Source organism: Balaenoptera physalus (assembly GCF_965194825.1).
Source record: "Balaenoptera physalus genome assembly, chromosome: 7".
NCBI classification, from domain to species: Eukaryota; Metazoa; Chordata; class Mammalia; order Artiodactyla; family Balaenopteridae; genus Balaenoptera; species Balaenoptera physalus.
Window position 1 is genome coordinate 1,886,074 of NC_138886.1, and position 21,964 is coordinate 1,908,037.

Below are 21,964 nucleotides of genomic sequence, written 5' to 3' on the forward strand. Positions count from 1 at the left end.
ATGGCACCGCTTCTGTTCAAAGTGCAGGCACCCCTGCCTGGGGATTTGTTCCTGGCCTGTGGGATCCCTAAATATCCCGGCCCTGGGGCTAGGGAGGAGAGGGGTCCACAGACGGAGAATTGTGTCCTTGGTCTGCTCCCCAAGAGGCAGGCGTGGGACCCAACTCCCTGCGCCTGTGAGGCTGGTCTGAGGGGCCCCACAGAGGTCCACTGGGGAGGCCTCTTTCTGGACTAGGGGGTGGCGCCTGGGAAAGGAACCACCTCTGCCTTCGAGGTGGTGGCCTTTGTGCTCCCCGTGCAGGGCCCGTTGGGGGGCGTGGGGCAGAGGCCGCTTGGCTTTCGCGTCTGGACCCGCGGCTGCTCCCGTCCCCAAGGATCGGGGAGGCGCTGGCTTCCTGTGAGGAGTGACCCTGCCTGAATCCCATCACCTTTCAGCCACAGCGAGGGCGGTGCCAGTCTCTGACCCAAGCTGGTCAGGGGCTCAGCCCACCCTGATCCCTGCTTGTCCCTTTCTGGAGCCGTGGGCGTCTTCACCCCAGCACCCCGGGAGGGAGGCCTGGGAGCTGGGGCTCAGCTTGTTCAGAAGCCTGACCGAGACCCCCAGCGGGTGGATGGACCCACCCTGACCCTTAAACTCCCCACTTAGACCTTTAGAAGGCGAGGGGCAGGACCCCACCCCGGGTGGCAGGAGGGCTCACTTGCGCTGCCTCCAGCCCGTGAGGGGGCGGTGCTCGGAGCTGGTGTTGAGAAGGGTCCAGCGGCCCAGGCAGGCTGGCGGGGCCGGAGCAGGGGTGGATGAGCAGCGCCTGCCCCGTCACGGGAGGAGAGCAGCCTTCAACCCTGCACCTGTGCCAGGGTCCTGGGTCCGGTCCCGCAGGCCCTGGGACCACGCACACGAAGCTGCGTCAGACGGCACCGCTCCGGACGCCCACACGGGACGGGCGGCCGTCTGGGGCCAGACCTCCCTCGCTGCCTGGGGGAGTGCAGGGAAAGCTGATCCCCCTCCGAGGTGGGGAGAAGAGAGCGCTGCCGCCCGGGCCTGGGGGGGGCTGGGCTGTCGCGGCTGCTGGAGTGAAGAGGAGCTGGGGGTCCCGGGAACAGCTTGCTTTCCACCCCTCCCCTGCTTTGGCCCTTTTCGAACCAAATTACTCCTGTTGGCTGCAGTTGGGTGTTCTGGGGTGGATTTAGAAAGTCAGCACGGTGGTGACTACAGGCTTGTTTTGGAGCGTGAGGGGGTTTCAGCATAACACCCCCAGCTCTCGAGGTGACCTGCTCTCCTCCCCCCACCCCCAGGGGCTCCCGGAAGTAGGACAGTGGGTGCTGCTTGCACAGAGGGGGACGTGGGGCTCGGCAGGACCCCAGACACCCTCAGGCTGCACCCTCTCCCAGGTCCACCAACCCCTCAGCCCCGGACATTGTTGCTGGGCAGTGTCTGTGGCTGTGCCTTGGTGATTGTCCGCTGGCTGAGCTGGGAGGTGACCAGCTGCTCTGTCCAGCACCGCCGTCCACCTGCCCCTGAGCCCTGCCTTTCTCTTCCGCTTACCCTGCCGCCTCCTGCCCTCCCTGCTGCCCGTCTTGCTCCTTGAACTTCGAGGCCACCTTGGGTCACTACCCATCGGTGTCGTGGCCAAGGTGCTCAGTGCTGCCCAGGAGTCTCACACGGCCTCTGGTCACGGGTCCTGACCTGGAGCCTGGCACAGCCAAGGGCCTCCCTGCCCACCTGGGAGGGGCCGGCCACTGCTCATCCTCAGGGGCCTGGAGGGCACGGTCCCAGGGCCTTGCCTACCGCCAGGCTGTGACCACCTCTTGGCGAGGCCAGGCCCATCCTGTCTGTCTGCCACCCAGGTGCCCACTGAGTGAGAGAAATGGTACCCTCGCTTCAGGCCTCAGCCCTCACGAGACCCTCGCCCAACCAGCCTGGCCTCACTGTGCCCCCCCGTGTGTGCTCCCCCGCACACGGGGACACCTGGGCAAAGGACAGGCCCCACCTGCCCTGGAAGCTGGACTCTACAGGCCTGAAAGAGCCAGAAACAGGCTCAGTCTTCCTCCAGCCCCGCCTTTGGTCTCTTGAAACCCAGGACACCTCGTCATCCCCCAGCGGGTGCCACAGCCTGCCACCTGGGCACGGCAGGGTGCCCATGGCATGACAAGGTCCCCCAGGGCAGCCATGCCCAGGCCCACCTGGCTTCATCATTTTCTTCAGGGTCGTACCTGACGCTGGGGAGGGCGGGGGCCTTGGTCTGGCCCTCCTGTGCGGGGGTCAGAGCTGCAGCTCACACCGTGGCCGGGAGCCAGTGTCACCTGTGGGTGCTGTACCTGGTCACCTTCCAGGGCCCACCATGAGTCCCTCCTTCTCCTTTTTCCAGAATCTTCTGGAATCTTTTTGACTCTTCCAGAGGAGAAGGGGACACTGTTCTGGCCAAGTGCTGGGGGACAGGGCGAGGGAAGCTGAGCCACAGGATGGAGACGTGGGGTCCAGGGAGGTCCCGGGGATGTGAATCCTGATTCTCCTCCGAAGGGGTCTCGGCAGAAATGGGCTTCGGGGCTGGTGGTCGGAAGGGGTGCAGACGGAGGTGGTCCCCTTCCCTCGCCCGCCCTGTCCGGCCGTCTCTGCCCCTCTGGGACCTGCAGGTGGCCCCCAGCCCCTCGACGCAGGCAGCTGGTGCCCTCGGAGCTGCTGACCCTGCAGAGGCAGCTGCCCAGGGAGGCCCTGGCGCCCACAGTGTCCACTCGTGGGCCAGCGGGTCAGCACCGCACCTGCTGCTTATGGGGCGGGAGAGGGTGGCATGTGCAGAGCCATGGCAAGGGGGGCCTGGGCTCCCGTGCACTCCAAAGCCCCTGCCATTGGATGGGGCCTGGGTGCCGGGGAGGGAGCCCCCGGCGAGGCCAGAGTTGGGGTCTGGTTTGTCCCGGGCCCGGCCAGCCCTTCCTGCAGGGGCTGCCCTTGGTGGTGCCGGTTCTAAGGAGCGCGGGTTCTGGGTCCTCCCCGAGCCCCAGGGACGTGGCTGTCTCTGCTTCCGAGGGACGGTGGGAGAGAAGCTTCTGGATAATGTGAATTTCCCCCGTCTCTGCTGATGGGGTCGAGCTGACGTTCCCGGTTCCTGCGTTTGCCTTCTGGAGAGTCAGGCCAGGAGGTTTCGCTGAACGGATGGACGCTGTGTGCTGCCTTCTCGGCGCAGAAAACAATCCCATTACGCCGCTTAGAAATTGCATTTTATCCTCGTAAACGTGGAGGTTGGATGCACTCAAATTCATTTGGAACGCTTGGGATCCTAACCCAGAAAGGAAAGCTGTTGGTGAAGTGCGGGGTGGCAGGTGGAGGGGACGCCTCGCTCAGAAGCTTCAGGGCTCGTCCCAGGCTGACCTCAGTGGCCGCGAAGCTGCCTGGGGCAGCCAGTGGTGGGTTTGTTTCCCGGTGCTGGGGTTTCTCTGGGTGGGTCCTCCCAGGGCATCGTTCCTCAATGAGCCCTTGCCCCCCAGCCTGCTCTGGGCCTGCTCGGGGACTGTCCCGAAAGTGCCCTGTTCCTGGGTTTGGGATGGACGTCGGAGGCCAGGTGATGGCACAGTGGCCACCAAGACGCAGACCCTTCAGCAAGGAGGAGGAGCGTTGGACCCTGGAGAACGCCCTTGGGCTTTTTGCGGGGCCGAGCTGGGCCGCCGTCCTGTCCTGGCGCTTCCTGCGGTCACATGCAGCCAAGCCGGCCAAGTGGGTCCACGCAGCCCAGATCCCAGGCGGCTGGGAAGTCCCTGTCCAGGCTGCCTCCCGGTAACCCCAGGGGTGCAGCACCTGTGCTGCACGGGGGCTTGTAAATTGAGGCGGGGGGCAGCTTATTCAGAACGCACCTCCTCAGTCTGTGAGGGGCCAGGGGTCAGGATACCTACCGGGCACACGGCCTCTGCTGGGGCAGGCGGCTCCTGAACCCGGTGCCCGGGGTGGGGTGGTGGAAGGGGTTCTAAGCAGCGCAGAAGGACACTTGGGAGGAGTGTTGGGGTCTGCAGCGTCCCCGCCCCTCGTGGAGGGTGGCTCCGGGGGACGAGTCCAGCAACATCACAGCCGCAGCCTGACTCCCCAGGGTCCTTTGGAGGACACGGCTTCCCATTCCCCAGTCTTCTTCTCTCCTTTAAACCCACTGGCGCCTTAGCGGCTTTTGCTTTACAAATGGGGGAGGGATTCCAGGGCTAACAGTGCCCCCAGGCACGTCTCTGGTACGGTTTCAGGGCCTGAGTGGGAGGGTGTGGGAGCTCTATCCTTGGAGGGGGTGCCGGAGGGGTGCTTCTTCCTCCGTGGTGTCAGGGCCCGGCACTCACCCCACCGTCCCCATCAGAGTATCACGGAGCCTCAAAGGACAAAGACCAGGCTTAGAAGGCTGTCCCCCACCCCTGCCACCAGCATGTCCTTTTATATTTGGGATGCCCAAAGCAGGGCTGTGACCCCTGACCCAGATGCCTTTGGCCTGGCCCGTCTGAGCGTGTGTGTGTGCGTGCGTGTGTGTGTGTTTTGTGCGCACGTGGCGGGGTGAGCCCCGTGGGATCCCGGCAGGCCTGGCTTCGCTCAAATGCCCCCTTGGGCTCTTTCCGAATGCACTTGACTTTCCCACGCCTGGTGGGCGGGCTCAGCTGTGCCAGGGGCTGGGGGTTGGCCGGCTGATACCCCCGCCTGTGACGTGTGCCCCAGGGTGCTGGGGGCCTGGCCGTGGTGGGCGCTGGCAGCGGAGTGAAGGAGGGGCTCCCCTCCGGGCGGGAAGGCGGGGTGTTCCCGAGCCCCCTGCCCGGCCATCCGTGAAGCGGGTGGGCCGTGCCCCCAGGGGTTGGATGAGAAGCTGCCGAGTGGTGTGCTTCAGCCACTCCTGCAATTGCTGCTGCTTCGCAGGAGACGGGGCGTGGGGAGTAGACGGGACACCCCGGGGCTCAGCAAGAACCCCCCGCCACTGCAGTTGTGTCTGGGATCCAGGATTTCTGAAACCACCTTCGGAGCCGGCTTAGCTCTGGTGATGGGATGGGGTCCCTCCTCCCTTATCCTAAATGCCCCCCACACCCCGGTGTGCTGGGGGTGGAATCGGAGCTGGAGGCAAGGGGCGCTAGGCCTTTCCCAGAGTAGGGGGGCGGGGGCCGGCGGCTCAGGGGTGAGAGTGGCTTGTGCTGAGGGGAAGTGGGAGTGAGCGAGGAGACCCGCAGATCATGACCCGGACCACTGGGACCCAGGGCGTCCGTGGGGTGGACCGGGGGTGGGTGCTGCCCGAGGATGAGGGCGTGCAGGAGGCAAGGGGAGCGGACTTGGGTCGGGACACGGGCTTCGGGTGGAGGGGGCGGGGCGCCTGGGGGAGCCCGGGGCAGGGGCAGGCAGAGAGGGCGGGGGCAGCGCTGCCTGGGTGCTGGGGTGTGGCCTGGTCCCAGCTGTGGAGGTGGGCGGTTCCTTCCTCTGACTGAGGGACCCTGCAGCCAGCTCTCCCTCATCCTGGGACGATGCAAGCCTTGGTGCTACACGGCCGAGCCTGGCCCAAGACATGGCCTTGGGGGACTCTTGGCCGCCGGAGAGAGCCCCCTGGCCTGGGGCGGCAGTGGCCAGAGCTACAGGCCTTGGGGGAGCAAAGGGGCTCACCGGCTGTGGGGCAGGGAGCTTCCCTGAGGCTGGGGTCCAGTGGAGGGGGCCCTGGCTGATGGGGGACTCAGGTGGGCCTCCTGGGCCCTGGCCCCAGGTGGGAGCCCTGGCTGGGCACTGTGAATCGGAGGGGGCCTCAGGGGGTACCCACCAGGCTCTGGCGGCTCGAGGAGGGTAAGACACATCCTCTGCTACCTGCCCAGCCACCGTGTCCGCCCCCAGGGCCTCAGCCATTGTCATTTAGCGGAGACCAGGGTGTGGTCTGAAGGGGCCCCTAAGCTGTAGGCGCTCTGCCGGCCGACCCACCGGAGCTATGCTCTCTGCCCGGAGACCCCACTGCCGGGGTCTCACCCCACGCACCACCACGAGGTGAGCCCTGGGACTGTCACTGCCCGCAGCCCTGAGCCTGAGGGGACCAGGGTAGCCGTGGGGCCTGGCCTCGCCCCCTCCCTGTGCCATCTCCCAGCTTTGCGCTCTGAACGGCGTCCCGGTGAACCCCTAGCAGCTTCTCCAAACCCCGTGGACGTGAGTCCAAGGCCAGCTTGGTGTCGCCAGGAGGGTCCCCATCCCCCGTCCCCAGCAGCCTTGGCCTGGGATGGGGTGTCACTGGGCAGCTCCTGGTCACCATGCTGGCACCGGCCAGGCTTGTGTTCGGGCTGAGGCCCCCCAGAGCACACTGGGTCCGGGGCAATCGTTTATTGGACACAGCAGGACAGGCCTCCAGGAGAGCGGAGGCTACTCCTAGGGGGTGGGGCAGCTGAAGGGCTCCTTGGGTTAACCGAGATCTTCTGGTCCTTTGGTGCCTGGGAGACACCCCTGTGAACAAGAGGGGGTGCGGCAGGCTCAAGGGTGTGGGATGGCCGGGGCAGATCTGCGGGAGGGGCGGGGCACTGTTTTGAGAGCCAGGGCAGCTGGCTCCCCACTGCCCCGGGCCCTCCCCCGGGTCACGGCCTGGGGGCGTCTGTTGAGGGACAGAGGCGGCGATGGGGAGGGGCTTTTGTCACAGGCCGCCGCGTGCAGGTCCCTGGACCCCCAAGGTCTGCCCCCCACAGCCCTCCACCTGCAGGCCCACCCCGAGTGTGTCCACAGGCCCCTCTGCCCCCCGCTGGCCCTGCCCGTGTCAGCCTGGGTCAGCCCGATGGGCGTCCCCACCTTGGGTCCCTCCCACGCCCCCCGGCACTGCATCCTGAGTCTCCGAGACGTCAAGGCCCCGCGTGTGCTGAACAGCACCTGCTGCCGACCCCCACCCCCAGGGGCCCCCCTGCTGCAGTGTCCGCAGGGTCAGAGGTCACCCACCTGGGCCCGGCAGCCTCCCTGTTGTCAGGCGCAGAGGCAGCGATCTGTGGCGAGCTAAGCGGAGGTCCGGGCTGTGCCCTCCGCCCCCCGAGGCTGGGGCAGGGGTGGGCACCCACCAGTTCTGGTCACGTTAATGATGTTGGTCGTGTGGATCCCGTGGTTTCTGCAGTAGTCGGTAAACATGAGCAGGGCGTCCGGGCTTGCCTCAGGTGTCCGGCCTGGGGGCAGAGTGACAGGGGCCATCTCTCTTGCTGGTCATTTGGGATAGCGGGCGGTGGGGTTCTGGGGGCTGGGAGGCTGCCCTCTCGGGGTGTGGGCGTGGCTATGGGGACAGGACCAGCGTTCGGGTGGGGACAGGCCTCTTCTCTGCGTCCTGGTCATCGCTGTCCCCTGTCCTTTGTTTACTCCACATTGGGATAAAGGGCTGGGGCCCCAGGAACGTCTGAGGGTGTCACATCACCTCCAAACGGCCTCGAGGTGGCCAGGGTCCGACCTGTGTCTTGCTGGCTGTGGCCCAGTATCCTCCCTGGGGACTGGGACCCGCAGGGCACTGGGTGTCCCCGGAGGGGGCGGGGGGAGGGGCTGGCTCTGCCCTTGCGGGGTGGCGGGTGGTCCACGTGTGGGCACGGGCAGGCGGGGTCTCTGGGCACTTACTGAGGAGGCTCACTGCCACCACCTCCTTCTCACGTTCCTCGTGGTGGTTGCAGAGGATGATGTAGCTCTTGGGGTCCACTTTTTCCAGGAAGACCCTGTTCTGGGCGGCATCTGTGACCCCGGGGGTCAGGGTGGGAGGCGGGGCAAGAACCAGACCCTGGGACCCCTCTGGTCCCGTCACGGGGCTTGATGACTCGCTCCTGAGGACCGGCCGGGCCCCGGGCTGGGCAGGACCGGGTGTGGGCCTCGGGCCCTTCCCGGACGCCTCCGCCCACGCGTGCCCGCCACTGCTGCCGGTGCCAGGGGGGTGCCGCGCCCGGCCCGGGGACGCCGTCTCGAGGTGGGCGTCCTGGCAGCTGGGCTCCTGGCCACACTCGGCCCCGAACTGGAGGTGGAGTGGGGCCGGGCGGATGGGGCCACACTCCACCTCCAGCGGTGGGGCTGGAGGATGGCGGGTCTATACTTACTCTCCAGCAGGTACTGAAATCTCCTTTTCGTTTTATTTGCCGTCATCGTAATCGGGACACATGCACCATTTACCCTGGGAGGGGGTGACAGGTCGCCTGGGAACCCGGGGTCTGGAAGGCAGGGCTCGGCCTTCTCCGTGCAGCCCCTCGGGGGGACTGGGGGGAGCCCGGCCACCCTGGACCTTGGACTCTCGTGTCCGTCTCCAGGCAGCGAGCCCCTCGCCCCGCCCCACATCACCTCTGAGCCCGGGAAGCAGGCTGCGAGGGGGGCGGGGGACAGGGTCGCGCGACTCACCTGGGCTCCGCCCCGCCCGCACCTGCCCCAGACTTACTTCCTGCGCAGGTGGAGCTGCAGGGCCCTGGGGGTCACCTGGATGCGGTGAATGAGCAGCCGCGCGTCCTCGTCCTCCCTCAGGAGTTTGGGTTGGTTGGAGGCCAGCCCTGCCAAGAACCATTCGCCGCTGACCTGGGGAGCAGAGGGGGGGGCGCTGGTGCCGGCTGGCCCTGTGCCTGCGGCCGCTGCCCCCAGCCGCCTCTCCATCCCACGCCCGACGCCCGCGGCTGGCTACCAGAGTCTCGTTGAAGTTGGGGTCCTGGGGCCCCCAGTGCAGGGCCTGGGGGCAGCCAAGCAGGGTCAGCCCCACAGCCAGCAGCAGGAGGTTCATGGCGAGTCAGGGGGGCTGAGGGATGGCCGGCGGCACCTCGGACAGGTGTCCAGAGCCCATGGTGGTGGCCCTTTTGTCTCCTGCTGGGAGAGGTTCCTGGCCACGTGGCGGGCTGTCACCAGCCCCCTCCCACTGACCACAATTACCTTCTATTTGTTGAGCCTGCGGCCAACAATGGCCACTTTGCCCTTGTCCGCAGCCCCCCTGCCTGTCAGTGGTGCAGTCATGCTGTTTCCAAGAACAGCGGGTGTGTCCGCCTGGGCAGGCTTCCAGGGTCCTCGTGTTCCCACCGATGATCAAGTCACAGAGCCGCTTGCTGACCTGGCAGCCCTGGGCAGCCCTGAGGTCTCCCTTCTGACGGCCACCCAAGCGTTTGTGTGGCTTGGTCGTGGGGCCCTGGGACTCGGGGGACGGCCCCGGGGGAGTGGCAGCACCGGATGCCCTGCCTCACCGGGGGGCTGACCGACCACCCTGGCTTGGGGGACAGGGGTGGCTCCGTGACACGGCCTGGGCCGTGCTGCCGGGCGCTTCCCCTGGAGTGGGCCATCTGGGCAGAGCCAGGCACAGCGGGAATGAGGGGGCTGCGAGCGGGAGCCAGGATGTGCCCCATCTCGACTCCTCTGCTGGAGCCTGACTGAGTTTGACTCCCTCGTGCCGCACAGGGACCCCTGGGGCCGTGGGGCACAGAGCAGAGCAGCGTGAGTGCAGACACTGGGCCCCCCCACCCCCCAGGGCTGTGTCCTTAGCTCTCCGAGCCTCGGTTCCTCACCTTTGAAGGGGCAGTGACGACGCTGCCTGCCTGCTGACTGCCGGCCCGTTTCTTGGCTGCAAGACCCTTTGAAGATGCTCGTGTGGGGTCTCCCATCTCCCTCCCTCGTCCCCCACTGAAGCGGTGGCCTTGTGCAGCCGACTGTGCCCCAGGTAGAGTCCCTCCTTTGATATCTCAGTGCCACACCTTGGTGTCAAAACTGGGCAAGGACATTACGAGAAAGGAAAAATTGAACGTCACACCCACCCATGAGTGTAGGTTCAGGAGCCCAGGTAAACATCATACAACGAATCCAGCCATCTGTGGAAAGGAAGGTACGTTACAACCTGTAGGGTTCCTTCCAGAACTGCAAGGTTGGTTTAGGGATTGTGAATCAATCCATGGATTCTATCGCTTAATAGAGCAGAGGGAAAATCCTCTGATCATGGTATTAGCTGCAGGAAAGGCACTGGATGAAAAGTCAACAACTATTCGTGGCAAAAACTCATACCGCTCTAGAAATTAAAGGGAGCTTCCTCATCTGATTAAGGGATTTACAAAATACTGGGGCAACTGACCTCTCTCTTGGTGAAGCATCAGAAGCTTCTAAGAAGGGAAGGCAGAAGGATTTGCAAGGAAGTGACCAACCTGAGATGGTCCTAGGTGACATGACCATGTGTGGAGGATGTCCAGGTAACCTGCAGGTAACTTGTTCAGATTCATTAGTGAGTTTAGAAAGGCGATTGGCCACAGGATCTATACACAAAAATGAACTGTTTCTATACGTGAGCACTGCATACTTAGAAAATGAAATTTAGAGAGACTTTACTTACAATTCAGTGAAAAAAAATCAATTAGGAACAAATCCAATGAAAAAATGGTGCAAGGCTTCTGCACAGTAAACTATAAGCTAGTATTGAGAAATTAAGATAAACTAGATACTTTCATACACCGTGTACATGGATTAGAAGCCCCAATACTATAAAAATGTCAATTCTTTTCCTAAGAACAATAGGCTCCCAATCAAAATTGCAATAGGGTATATGTCTCATGGGACTTCGCCAGCTGATTCCAAGATGTATGAAAATGCCGAGAGTTAAAAATAGCCGGGACTCTCCTGAAGGTCAACTTGGTGGGATTTGCTTTCCCAAACTCCTGTTCTCATTATGAGCTTTAGTGATGAAGCCAGCGTGTAATCTGTGTGAAGCTGAAAAAGAAATGAACCGAAAGAGCAAGAAACAGACCCTCGAGTCCACGTACGGGCACTTCTGAGGGTGAAGATGGCTCTGCAGAGAAATGGGGTGAAAGGCAGCCTTTTTCATACATGGTGCTGGGTCGTGTGGATGCTCATAAGGACAAGAATGAACCTTGACCTTGACCTTACATCAAATCCAAAGATAAATTCCAGCAGTGTTAAGAGTTGGATGTGCCCCACCCCGGGGATAGGTTGACGTTCTAACCCGGGACCTCAGAATGGGACCCTGCTTAGAGGCAGGGTCTTTGCAGATTTAGTCGGTTAACATGAGGTCACAGGGTAGGCCCCACCCAATGTGACTCGTGTCCTTGTCAAGATGACAAGTGTGGACACAGTCATGCAGAGGGAGAATGACCAGAAGACGGCCATGTGCTGACAGAGGTGGAGGTTGGATGGATGTAGCCATGACCCATCCTCCCCTCGAGCCTGTGGAAGGAGCCCGGCCCCACGGACACCTTGACTTGGGATTCTGGCACCAGGAGGATAAGGCTGCCGTCTCAGCCCTGTCTGTGGTCCTTTGATGCAGCAGCCGCAGGACACACTTCCAGCAGGATAGTGGTCAAGATCCCAGCAGGAGCAGTGAGCACATCCAGAGGGGTAATGAAAGAGTGTTTGGGGAAAGGGCTCCCGAAGAAGTGGTGGGAAGGGTTAGGTGAAACCCACAAGGGAGGTGTTACCGCCCTGGGCTCAGGGGCCTCGGGGAGCAGGTGGTGGACCTTGGGCTGCAGGTGTAGGCAGGGCCCCCAAGAAGGACAGAGCGTGACTGAGGTGCAGCCCAAGGGAGGGGCAGTGGGGGGTGAGTACCCCAGACTCTCGATCCTGCTCCCTGGGGGGCCCCCCTTTGGCCAAGTCCAGCTGGAAGCCACCAATTGCTGCACTGTCAGAGACTAGAGCCCCATTCCCCGCAAGACACAATGAAGTGGGTGAAAAATTCAGCCCCAGGGTGGCAGAGGTAAACTACTCATGTAGCCAAGGGCTCCTGTCCACGATATATAAAGAGCAGCTGCTAATCAACAAGAAAAAGACACAACTGTAGAAAATGGGCAACAGACCTCAGTTATCATTTGACAAAGACACCAAAACCATGAGAGAGTGTTTTAGCCCTGTTAGTGATCCAAGAAATGAAAGTTCTAATGAGATTTCACCCACCCCCACCCCCAATGCCCTAAATGACTAAAAGTAAAATGCCTGATTGAAACGGAGCAGGACCCCTTGGTCCTTCCCCGCCATGTCCTCCGCCTGCCTTTTGTCTGTGGAAAAACTTTAGCCAAAGAATAAGTTTAATCAGAGAAGTGAGAAAATGCAGAAGCAAAGGAAAACAGTCAAAGGAGACCAAATAATCATAGTTTAGTCATTAAGCATAGTCAAGGACCTTTAGTTCCTCCTCAAGGGCTATGGATAATATTCTGAGCTGTATCCTGTGAGCTGTCTTATAGATACTGAGACCCCCACCAGGTGGAAGAAGTGAACTACCTGATGACCAGGCTGTAGCCATGACATAAGCTGCTGCAATTCTGAGAACTGGCCTCAAGGAAATGGGAACAAACCGACCCTGGAACTGAAGACTAACTGTACCTAAAACAATCCAGATGACGCTGATGAGAGCACCGCAGGACCAGTTTCAAGATGAGTGTCAGAGCTGACTGTGCTGTTTCTGCACGTAGCCCTCTCTCTGTCTATAAAAGCTCTTGTCCCCTGACTGTCAGTGGGGGGCCAGTCGGCCTTTGGACACGAGTCTGCCCTCCCCCCTCCCTGATCCCCGCCCCCCACCCGGTTGCTGGCCTTGGAAATAAAGCAAACTTTCCTATCCACCAACCTTGTCTCTTTAATGGCTTTAGAGCAGCGAGCAGCCCAACCCCACTTTCAGTTACATGATCGCACCAGTGATGATAAGGACGTGGGGCAGCATGAGCTGATGCTCTGGGGAAGGGGTGCTGGTCAGTTCAAAGACACGGGAGAGCCATGTGCACGGGCCGCCAAGGCCCCTGGATGCGTCTGCTGCTCTCCTGGGTGCCTCCCCACCCAGGTCTGTGCACAGAGCCCGGCCTGGAGGCCGCCCCAGGGTCACCGACAGAAGACCAGGCGACGGAGCTGTAGGCTCTTCACACGGTGGCTCTAGAGCCGTGGGAATGGGGACTCACAGCTGTGCCTGTGGGGCCTCCTGGGCGGTGGATACACGGGGTTTGCCGGGTGATGATTCTCGGAGCTGCACACGGCTGTTCTGCACTTTTTTGTGCGTCGTACCAAAATAAGTAGAAAGAAGGCCGTGGAGCTATTAATGTGTTGATTTGATGACTGTTTCCCCAGAGGTTTTCTCCAAGTCTCCACCCGCCCCAGGATGAGGGTGACCTGGGGGCCTGAGGGTCTGGCAGCGTGGGCGGCTGGACAGTCGGGGACACCCTCCACCAGCCCAGATGGGAGGGGCTTTGCTGAGCTGGGAGCCCCAGGCCAGTGGAAGCGCTTTGGGAACAGAGTAGCTGTGGGTGTCCGGAGACTTGGTATTTCGTCCGTGCGCCATGGTTCCGCGGCTGCAGGGGGTTTCAGCGGTGTCTACGTCGGTGCACCGTCCGCTCGAGTTGGTGAGCGCCCTCTGCCGGGCCCCTCGACTCCAGCTTGACAGGACTCTTGTCCCCAGGGCTGCTGGATTTTGTCATTCGTCTTTCTGCAGCGGCTGGCTGGGGGCCTCCCGAAGGGGCTGGTCTCACGGCGCCTGGGAAGCGGCTGCTGAGGGGGGCTGTGTGCAGGGAGAGGGCCGGCCCAGCCTGGCCCAGCTCAGGAGACCTCGGTCTTGGAGGGAGCAGCCAGGGTTGTGGGCAGAGGCCTTGGGGTGCGGGGGCGGGAGGGTCGGGTGGCCCAGGTAAGCCACCTGGACCAGCACGGGTGCTGGGCGGGGGGAGAGGGCGTGACAGCGAGCATCCCCGGCGGCTTCAGGACGGGGCCGCGGGGACGCCCCTGCAGGTCGGCACAGACACTGGTGGAATTGAGTCGAATGCACTCTGCACCCTGAAGCTGGGGTCGGGGTGGTGGCCGGCCTTCCCAGAGAGGCGATGGGCAGCAGGAGGGACTGTGTGGTCCCCACGCTCCTGGCCACGGTCCAGCCTGCAAAGCACAGAGTGGCCACCGCTGGCCACAGGCCTGGAGCCCTGGGAGTGCCAGGCCACTCACTAGCCGTCTGGCGTGAGGAGGGGACCCCCAACCCCATGCCCCAGAGAACGCGGGGTGCCCAGCATGCCTCCTGTCGTGGGATGCTGTCTTACTTTTAGGTTGAATTGCAAAGCCCCCGTGGGGACCAGCGTGAGTGAGGGATGCTTAAAGAGGCCACCTGATGGAGGTATCTGGAAAAGTTTGAAGACTTTCCCGGGACCTGGGTCAACGGTCCACACGTGGGGTGTCGGGAATGAGCCCGTTCAGGTCTCCTCAGGGAGCAGCTCCGGTTTGTGGTGCAGTGTGAGGGGCCCAGGAGCCAATAGGCTGGCAGTGGAGGGGCCACGGGGGATGGGGCTGTGCGGGGCTGGGCTCACTGACTGAATCCCTTCCTGTTTTCACAGATGTCGGGTGAGGCTTGGCGGGTCACTCAAGGTCACGCTTGGAGTGAGGGTGGCCGGTCAGGTCCCGGCCATGGTCCCTACCTGCGGCACTGGCCTAACTCCTCTCCACCCCTCAGGGGTCCCCATCTTCACTTCAGGCAGGTCTCCTGACAAGGCCAACATGCTTCCAAAACGTCAGTTCCTAATGGCTCCGTGTCACGGCATCTCCCTTCTCAGAGGAAGGCACGGCCGACTTCCAGACCCGGGGTCTCACACCCGATCGCCCGAGTCTGTCCTCGGTGTCCTCCTCGACAGGGGCCCCATGGTGAGAGCCCTCCACCCAGAAGGGGTCCCTCCTCAGCCAGGAGCTTCGCAGCAATCACGTCACCCAGGGCCCAGGGCGCCAGGCACCCTGGCACTTTCGCAGAAGTTTCCTGAGATGCTAATTTTCAGGAACAAAAGCTGTTGTTGTGGAGGCCGCTTCCTGGAACAGACCTGTCTGAGGCCTCTGGCCTGGGACCAGCGGCTGCACACCTGTGTTCCTGCCCGCGTGGCAGGTGTGGAGACCAAAGTCTTCATCCTTGTCCTGGGGCCCAGGTGACCTCAGCCACCTGCAGGCACTCATGTCAGTGTGACCAGCTTGGCTCCTCCACCTTCCAGCCTCCACGGAGACCGGTTGCCAGGGTGACACTGAGAACAACGAGAAGCTGGTAGCTGTTTAACACCGCGGCCAGCTCCGCAGCAGCAAGGGAGCCGCACCTGGGCAGGCGGTCAGAAGGAGTCGGGGCCGCACCTGGGCAGGCGGTCAGAAAGAGACGGGGCCGCACCTGGGCAGGTGGTCAGAAGGAGGCGGTCCTATCTTGGGGCTGGCAGTGGGCCTTCCGCAGGTGGTTGTTCAAGTGACCCTGAAGCCTCTCGCCTTCTGAGACGGCCCACACTCTATCTATGGAGCGTGTAGCTCTCTAAATAAACCTGCCTTTACTTAAAAAAAAAAGTGACCCTGCAGACCCCACAGCCCAGTGGCCTGAGATCTGTCCCTGGGGCTCCCTCAACCCTCCACCTTCCAGGGATGCAGAGATTCAGTTGTTCTGCACCGCATCCTGCCCCACATGCCAACACCAGGCTGCCCGGTGTCACCCCCCCGCCCGTCTGTGAGGCTGGTCCTGTGTGTGCAGGTAGTTTTCCCCACTAGTGAGTCGTTTCAGGAGGGGCTGGTCTACCCTGCCCTTGCTGCTGTCCTCCCAGAAGTCTTTGATGGACCCCTGATGTCGCTCTGTCCGCTGATGGTGTGCCAGCCTGCAGGCGGCAAAGTCACTGACGCGGTGAACGTTAGACCAGGAAATGAAGACCTGGCTTTTCCGTAGGGACGCCTGCCACCAAGATGCAGACGGCTCCTGGGGTTCCTCCGGTGCAGCCGTTGAAACGGCTCTCGTATGTGATGGGGTCTCATACTTTCATTTTAGCTGTATTTGAAATTCACAAAAACAGTATCACAGGGCATATTCTTTTGTGTCTAGCTTATTATGCAGGAAATATTGTGTTTGTGAGATTCATCCATATTATGTTTAAATTAATTAATTTTTTATTGTGCTACAACATACCTAACATAACATTTACCATCTTAACCACTTTTAAGTGCACAGCTCAGGGGCATCAAGCACACTCACATTGTTGTGCAACCATCACCACATCCGTCTCCAGAACTTTCTCATCTTCCCAAACTCTGTCCCCACTAAACACTAACTCCCCTCCCCCTCCGCCAGCCCCTGAACCCCAGCATCTAATTTCTGTCTCCATGGATTTGACTCCTCTAGGGACCTCATATAAGTGGATCCTACAGGATTTGTCTTTTTTTTTTTTTTTTTTAATCTTTTTCTTTTTTTTTTAAATTTTATTTATGTATTTATGATTTATTTTTGGCTGTGTTGGGTATTCGTTTCTGTGCGAGGGCTTGCTCTAGTTGCGGCAAGTGGGGGCCACTCTTAATCGCGGTGCGCGGGCCTCTCACTATCGCGGCCTCTCCCGTTGCGGAGCACAGGCTTCAGACGCTCAGGCTCAGTAGTTGTGGCGCACGGGCCTAGTTGCTCCGCGGCATGTGGGATCTTCCCGGACCAGGGCTCGAACCCGTGTCCCCTGCATTGGCAGGCAGATTCTCAACCACTGCGCCACCAGGGAAGCCCTAGAAATGTATATATATATATATTTGAATTCTGGGATTTCTCTTTATTTCTTTTTATAGTTTTTATATCTCTGAGGTGTCCCATGTTTTTGTTCTCTTTGAGCATACTTTTCGATCCTATTCCTGAACATACATACTTAGGAATCTGTCTGGTGACTCCAATTCTGGCTCACCAGGGCAGTAGCCTGCGTCTGGGTTGTGTTTCCTTTCATTACGTGTTCGCTGGTTTGGTGTCGTATCTGGATACCATGAAGGGTGCGGTTTAGATTCTCAATTCTGTTTTGCTACTCCCAAGAGTCCTTGGCAGTCAGTTTCTTGTCTGGCTCTGTTCCCTCCGTGTGGTGGGTCAGAAGTGTCTGTCCATCCTTTCGGGCCTGGCTGGGCTGCAGGTCTATCCTCCCACGGGGAACCAGGAGCTGCAGGGACTCAGGGCCTGCCCTCCATGGCACTCTCCCTCCTGGGGTCCCCTTTCCTCCCCAGCTGGTTCTTTAGGCCAGGAAGACCCAGAGTTCCTGTCGAGTGTAGCCACCCAGCCTGAGCCAAACAGGGCCCATGCTCAGACAGAAAGCTGCTTAACAAAAAGGGGAAAGTCAGCCAGCGCTATTTTCTATCCCCAAGGCCAACTTCTCTCCAGTTTCTGCTGTCTGTTGGTCACTCTCCAGTACCTTTGGAGAGTTGTTTTTATATTTTCTGCAGACTTGTCAGTTACTCTGTGTGAGTGGTGGGGATGGTCTGATGGCAGCTACCGTGTTCCTGGCAGCAGGGCCTGGACTCGTGTGTCTGATGGGTCAGGATGACACAGATGGTCGTCGGGCAGGGCAGGAGCAGCGTGACCTGGTACGAGGCTGCTGTGGTAATCCAGGTGGGAGGAGGTGGCGGCTTGGACCAGGGGGCAGCGGTGGGGCGGGTGAAGGGGGTCGGATTCTGTTTTGAAAAGAGAGTCGAGGATGTGCTGAGGGGTCGGATGAGGATATGGGAGAGAGGGGCCTGAGGACTTAAGCGTGTGCGTGGCGCTGGCCTCCACCCTCTTTTCCTCCCGCATTTGTAAGCTAGGAAATGTCTCTGGGGGCTTCCCTGGTGGCGCAGTGGTTAAGAATCCGCCTGCCAATGCAGGGGACACGGGTTTGAGCCCTGGTCCGGGAAGACCTCACATGCCGCGGAGCAACTGAGCCCGTGCGCCACAACTACTAAGCCTGCGCTCTACAGCCTGCGAGCCACAACTACTGAGCCCGCGTGCCACAATTACTGAAGCCCACATGCCACAACTACTGAAGCCCACATGCCACGACTACTGAAGCCCGCGTGCCTAGAGCCCGTGCTCTGCAACAAGAGAAGCCACCGCAATGAGAAGCCCGTGCACCACAATGAAGAGTAGCCCCGGCTTGACCCAACTAGAGAAAGCCCGCGTGAAGCAACGAAGACCCAACGCAGCCAATAACTAAAAAAAAAAAAAAAAGTCTGCCCGAGTGACTGGGAAGATGCAAGAGGGCGGGTGAAGCCGGGTCCGCTCTAGACGCAGGAGTGGACGTCAGTGGACGTGCAGAGCTGGCGGTGCTGGGCGCTCTGGGGACGGCGGCTGCACCACAGAGTAGGTTCCAGAGCCACTGCCTGGCCCTGTGCTTGAAGCCATGAGATGTGCAGGGTCCCTGTGGGGCTGAACGTGGAGAGGAGGTGATGCATGATGACTCCTGGGCTTTTTGCATGGAAGCACCTGAGACTCGGGTGGAGTGAGGGGTCCAGGGCTGCCACTTCCTGGCGGGGAGGTCCCGGGCAAGCCGCGCGGAGTGTCAGGGCACCCTGGAAAGGAACTGGAGTAAAACATCGTCTCACAAGGCCTTCGAGAGGAAGAACGGGATGGGGCAGTGTACGTGTGAGAGTGATCTGGGCACAGCCGAGGACCGTGTAAGTGGACAAGTCACTTCCAGGCGGCTTGAGCCAGAGCCAGGCCCTGGCCCTGGACCTCCGGCCACGAGGTGAGCCCCTGGGCGAGCCTTTCCCCCCACTGGGTCCCCCCGACCCTCGGACTCCTGGAGCTCGGGGAATCTGCTGCTGGGCCGTGAGCCCCCAAGCCTGCCCACCGCCCTGCCCCTGCCAGGTCTGGTGCCCCTAAGTTCAGTCTGTTTGGGGATAGCCATGGGGGTGGGGGAACACCTGGTATGGCCCATCTCAGAGAGGGGTGTTTGTGCCACTTAGAAGCGGTCAGGGCTCCCTGCACCATCCAGGCACACTCGGGGGACCCCCAGCCTCATTTCAGGCCAAGGGGGTCCGAGCAGTGTGGCCGGGGACCAGTCCTCCGAGGCCCCTCCCCCAAGTGTTTTTCTGACATTATCCCAGCAAGGCCAGGTGGCGTCCGTCCATCGCAGGCTTGGTGACGTGCGCAAAAAGAGGCTGCAAAAACACTGACTTTGGAAAATGCCGGCACCTCAGGGAGCCTGGCTGCCTGGGGCAGAAAGCGGCCGAAGTCCCTCTGAGGACAGAGGGCATGGGTGGGGTCGCGCTTGGCCTGAGTCCCCCACCTGCAGAGCATTCAGTTTGCAGAGGCCACTCACAGGAGCCAAGCTCCGTTTCCTCCTCCGCAGTTGGAATTAAAGGCTCCGAGTGAGGGGTCCCTGGCCGGTCCCCCCACGGCAGCTCCTGGGTCACGTGTGTGTCCTTGGCCGGAGCCTGCATCCGGACAGGCAGACAGTGGGATGGGAATGGGGAGGTGGGCACAGGAAGCAGCCTGGCCGCCCCCCTCCCTCCCCAGCGCCCTTACCCTGGTCTCCGCAGGCTGGGCTGCCAGAGAGCATGCCGGGCGCCAGCTTAAGCCCCACTGTCAGATGATGAATAATATTTTAGTACAAGCATGGCCTATATTGCGGGCATCTGTATTTTTATTTGCTGAATCTGGCAATCCCATCCCAGGGGCCCGAGCTCTAAACCCCACTCTCTCCTCCCCCCCACATGCCGTCGGTGGGCTCCCCATCCTAGGGGACCTTCCCTGCACTGTCCCCACGTCTGTCTGTCTTTCCCTCCAGTCCCAGCTCTAGCTGCACCCCCACCTGTCTCTGGCCCTGTAACGCTGCGTGGTGACCCTCAGAGGTCTGTCCACCTCACTAGCCCTCCGGGGGGCAGTGCTGCAGTGCGTGAGCCACCTGCCTCAGCCAGCGTCTGCGCCCAGATGGGCCACCCACCCCCATTCACCAACCCCCGTGCATCACCTTCCAGGGCCCCCGGTGGGCTGGGTGCTGGGGACACGGTGAGGAGGCCGTCCGTGGCCCTGGGGACTGGGTCCGTGGGTAGGGTGGACAGGCCAGGGCTAATGCCTCCCCGTGTCACGGTCCTTGCCCTCAATGCTAGTGTGCAGGGTCACTACTCCAGGGCCCTTGCCGTGGCCTGGAGCCCCAGATGCCCGGCTCCCTCCATGCCCCGTTCATTCTGGAACTCTGAGCCTGGCACCTCTTACGAGGCTGAGTTTGGGGGTTGCAGCTCAAGCTCAGGGAGAAAGCAACACAGAGGCGACGGGTGGGCCTGGGGCTCCGGGGCTGTGGGTCCCATGAGGTCGGCTGGCGGGGCCTTCCTTGCCTCCAAGAGGGCAACCTTTTCCCCGGGCATGGCCAAGGTCCCCTCCGCCTCATGGGCCAAACCCGGCCCTGCTGCTGACCGGACACTGGCTTTGAAATGCCCGTCTTTAAGAGCAGCACGGAGGGCCAGATCTCAGGACGCGGCCTCAGAGCATCCAGCCCCTGACCACCCACTGACCGCGAGGGAGGAAAGGCCACCGCCCTGGCTCCTGGCTCGGAGCACAGACACCGAGACTGATCATTTAATTGGGGCATTTGCGTGTCAGACTCTTTGCTGGGTGCTGAGAATACAGTGATGACCAAGCAGGCCCAGACCCACCCTTGTAACTCACGGCTCCCGCTCAACTGTCTCAGCAGCAGGAATCACGCCAAGGCAGTGCTGGTGTCACGTGGTCTGCCGGCGGTGTTCCAGGCGCTCCACACGTATCCACTGACTTAATCCCTGCCATGACAACCTTTCGGCGTAGGTGCTCTTATTATCCGCAATTGCGGGTGTGGAAACTGAGGCACAGAGAGGCCCAGAACCGTGGCCAAGATCACACAGCTGGTAGGCGGCAGTCTGCTCCAGCATCCTGCAGGTGCCGGAGGGGAGGAGGGTGCAGGCAGCCCCAGCGCACAAACATCACTGGTGAGGGCAGGTAAAGGGGTTGAAGTTTCCGTGTTTCCACCTGCTGGGAGTCGGGGCCAACGAAACATGAGCTACTTTCTCGCCCAGGAGATCAGGTCTGAGACGCACCTGGTTGTGGGGAGGTGGCACCTGGGGCGTGGAGGGCAGAGCCACTTGGGGTGAGATGCATACACCCAGCCTCCGGGCCAGTGGAAAAGTAGGCCAAAGGCGCCAGTGCTCGTGGATGGACACACACAGAAGTACAGAGACCCCCCCCCCCTTCTAAGAATTGCGAGAGGAGGGGACGAGGGGAGGATCTAGTTGTACTGTAACTACAATCAAGTTGGACCCTCCTTTTTTTAAAAAAAGAAAACAGAAACAAACTATTTATTTATTGATTGATTTATTTGGCTGCACCGAGTCTTGGTTGTGGCATGCGGGATCTTTTTAGTAGCGGCATGTGGGCTTCTTAGTTGTGGCATGCATGTGGGATCTAGTACCCCGACCAGGGATCAAACCCGGGCCCCCTGCATTGGGAGCACAGAGTCTCACCCACTGGACCACCAGGGAAGTCCCCTGGGTCCTCCTTACAGCTCTAACTGGTGTCCGGCAACCTGGTCCTCTATGTCCTCCCGGTGAGGGGCAGAGCTGGGAGGTGGCAGAGATTCGAGTTCCTGGGACTGGGAACAGCTCCTTGGGTTGGGGAGCTGGGTGGGCAGGCACCCCAGAGCCCCTCTGTGGACAGTTTCAGGTCAGACGTGCGGGACCTGCTGTCCTCTATGGTCTCTGGCTGCAGCCATGTCAGTGGGTTTCCTCTGACCTCCAGGGACGACCCGGCCATGAGTTTAGCAGGTCTGCTGGGCCCTTCGGCCCATCCTCCGCATGCACCACGTCATGTCCACGCTGCCCTGGTCCCGCGGCCGCACCAAGTTTGGTGGCTGCAGGAGCCCCAAATACCCTGAGGGGCCCTGGCCTTTCCATGCCCCCAGCTCACTGTGGGGAGGGGTTGGGGGTGGGGATGTGATTCCAGGCACGTTTCTTGGGAATGATTGAAAAATCTGAGCTTCAGGAGGGCTTTGAAAGCGGACACCAGGTGGGCACACAGTGCCGACGTGCCCGGGTGGAGGTGCAGCTGGCCTTCCCCAGAGGAGGGTCTGCCGGCTTCATGCAGGGACGGTGCCAGGCCTGGGGGTGACACTGGCTGATTCAGGATGGGGACCTTTGGGTGAGCTGACCTTGCCCAGTCCCCTCCCACCCCCCGCACGAGCTCCCCATGCCGCCCACCTGAATCGCTGGACAGAACCTGGCTGCTGCCTTGCTGAGCTCTGCGGGGTTGGGGTCTCGTCCCCCTTCCCCGGTGCCCCTTGCTTCTGGACCTGCCTCTCCTGGCTGCACGCATGTTTGC

The 21,964-nt window shown here is 61.3% G+C and overlaps 1 protein-coding gene across 1 annotated transcript; it reads right to left on the reverse strand.

Annotated features, from left to right (window-relative positions):
* Positions 1-5,983: 5,983 nt before the first annotated feature.
* LOC309664330 (uterocalin-like) lies at positions 5,984-8,812 on the reverse strand (the record flags this gene model as incomplete). The annotated part of the gene is made up of 6 exons (XM_082469510.1): positions 8,585-8,812; positions 8,348-8,481; positions 8,016-8,089; positions 7,549-7,659; positions 7,011-7,112; positions 5,984-6,414 (listed from the first exon to the last, which is right to left on the reverse strand). The coding sequence occupies exons 1-6, from the start codon at positions 8,678-8,680 to the stop codon at positions 5,984-5,986; spliced, it is 948 nt and encodes a 315-aa protein (XP_082325636.1). The 5' UTR covers positions 8,681-8,812.
* Between the last annotated feature and the right edge of the window lie 13,152 nt (positions 8,813-21,964).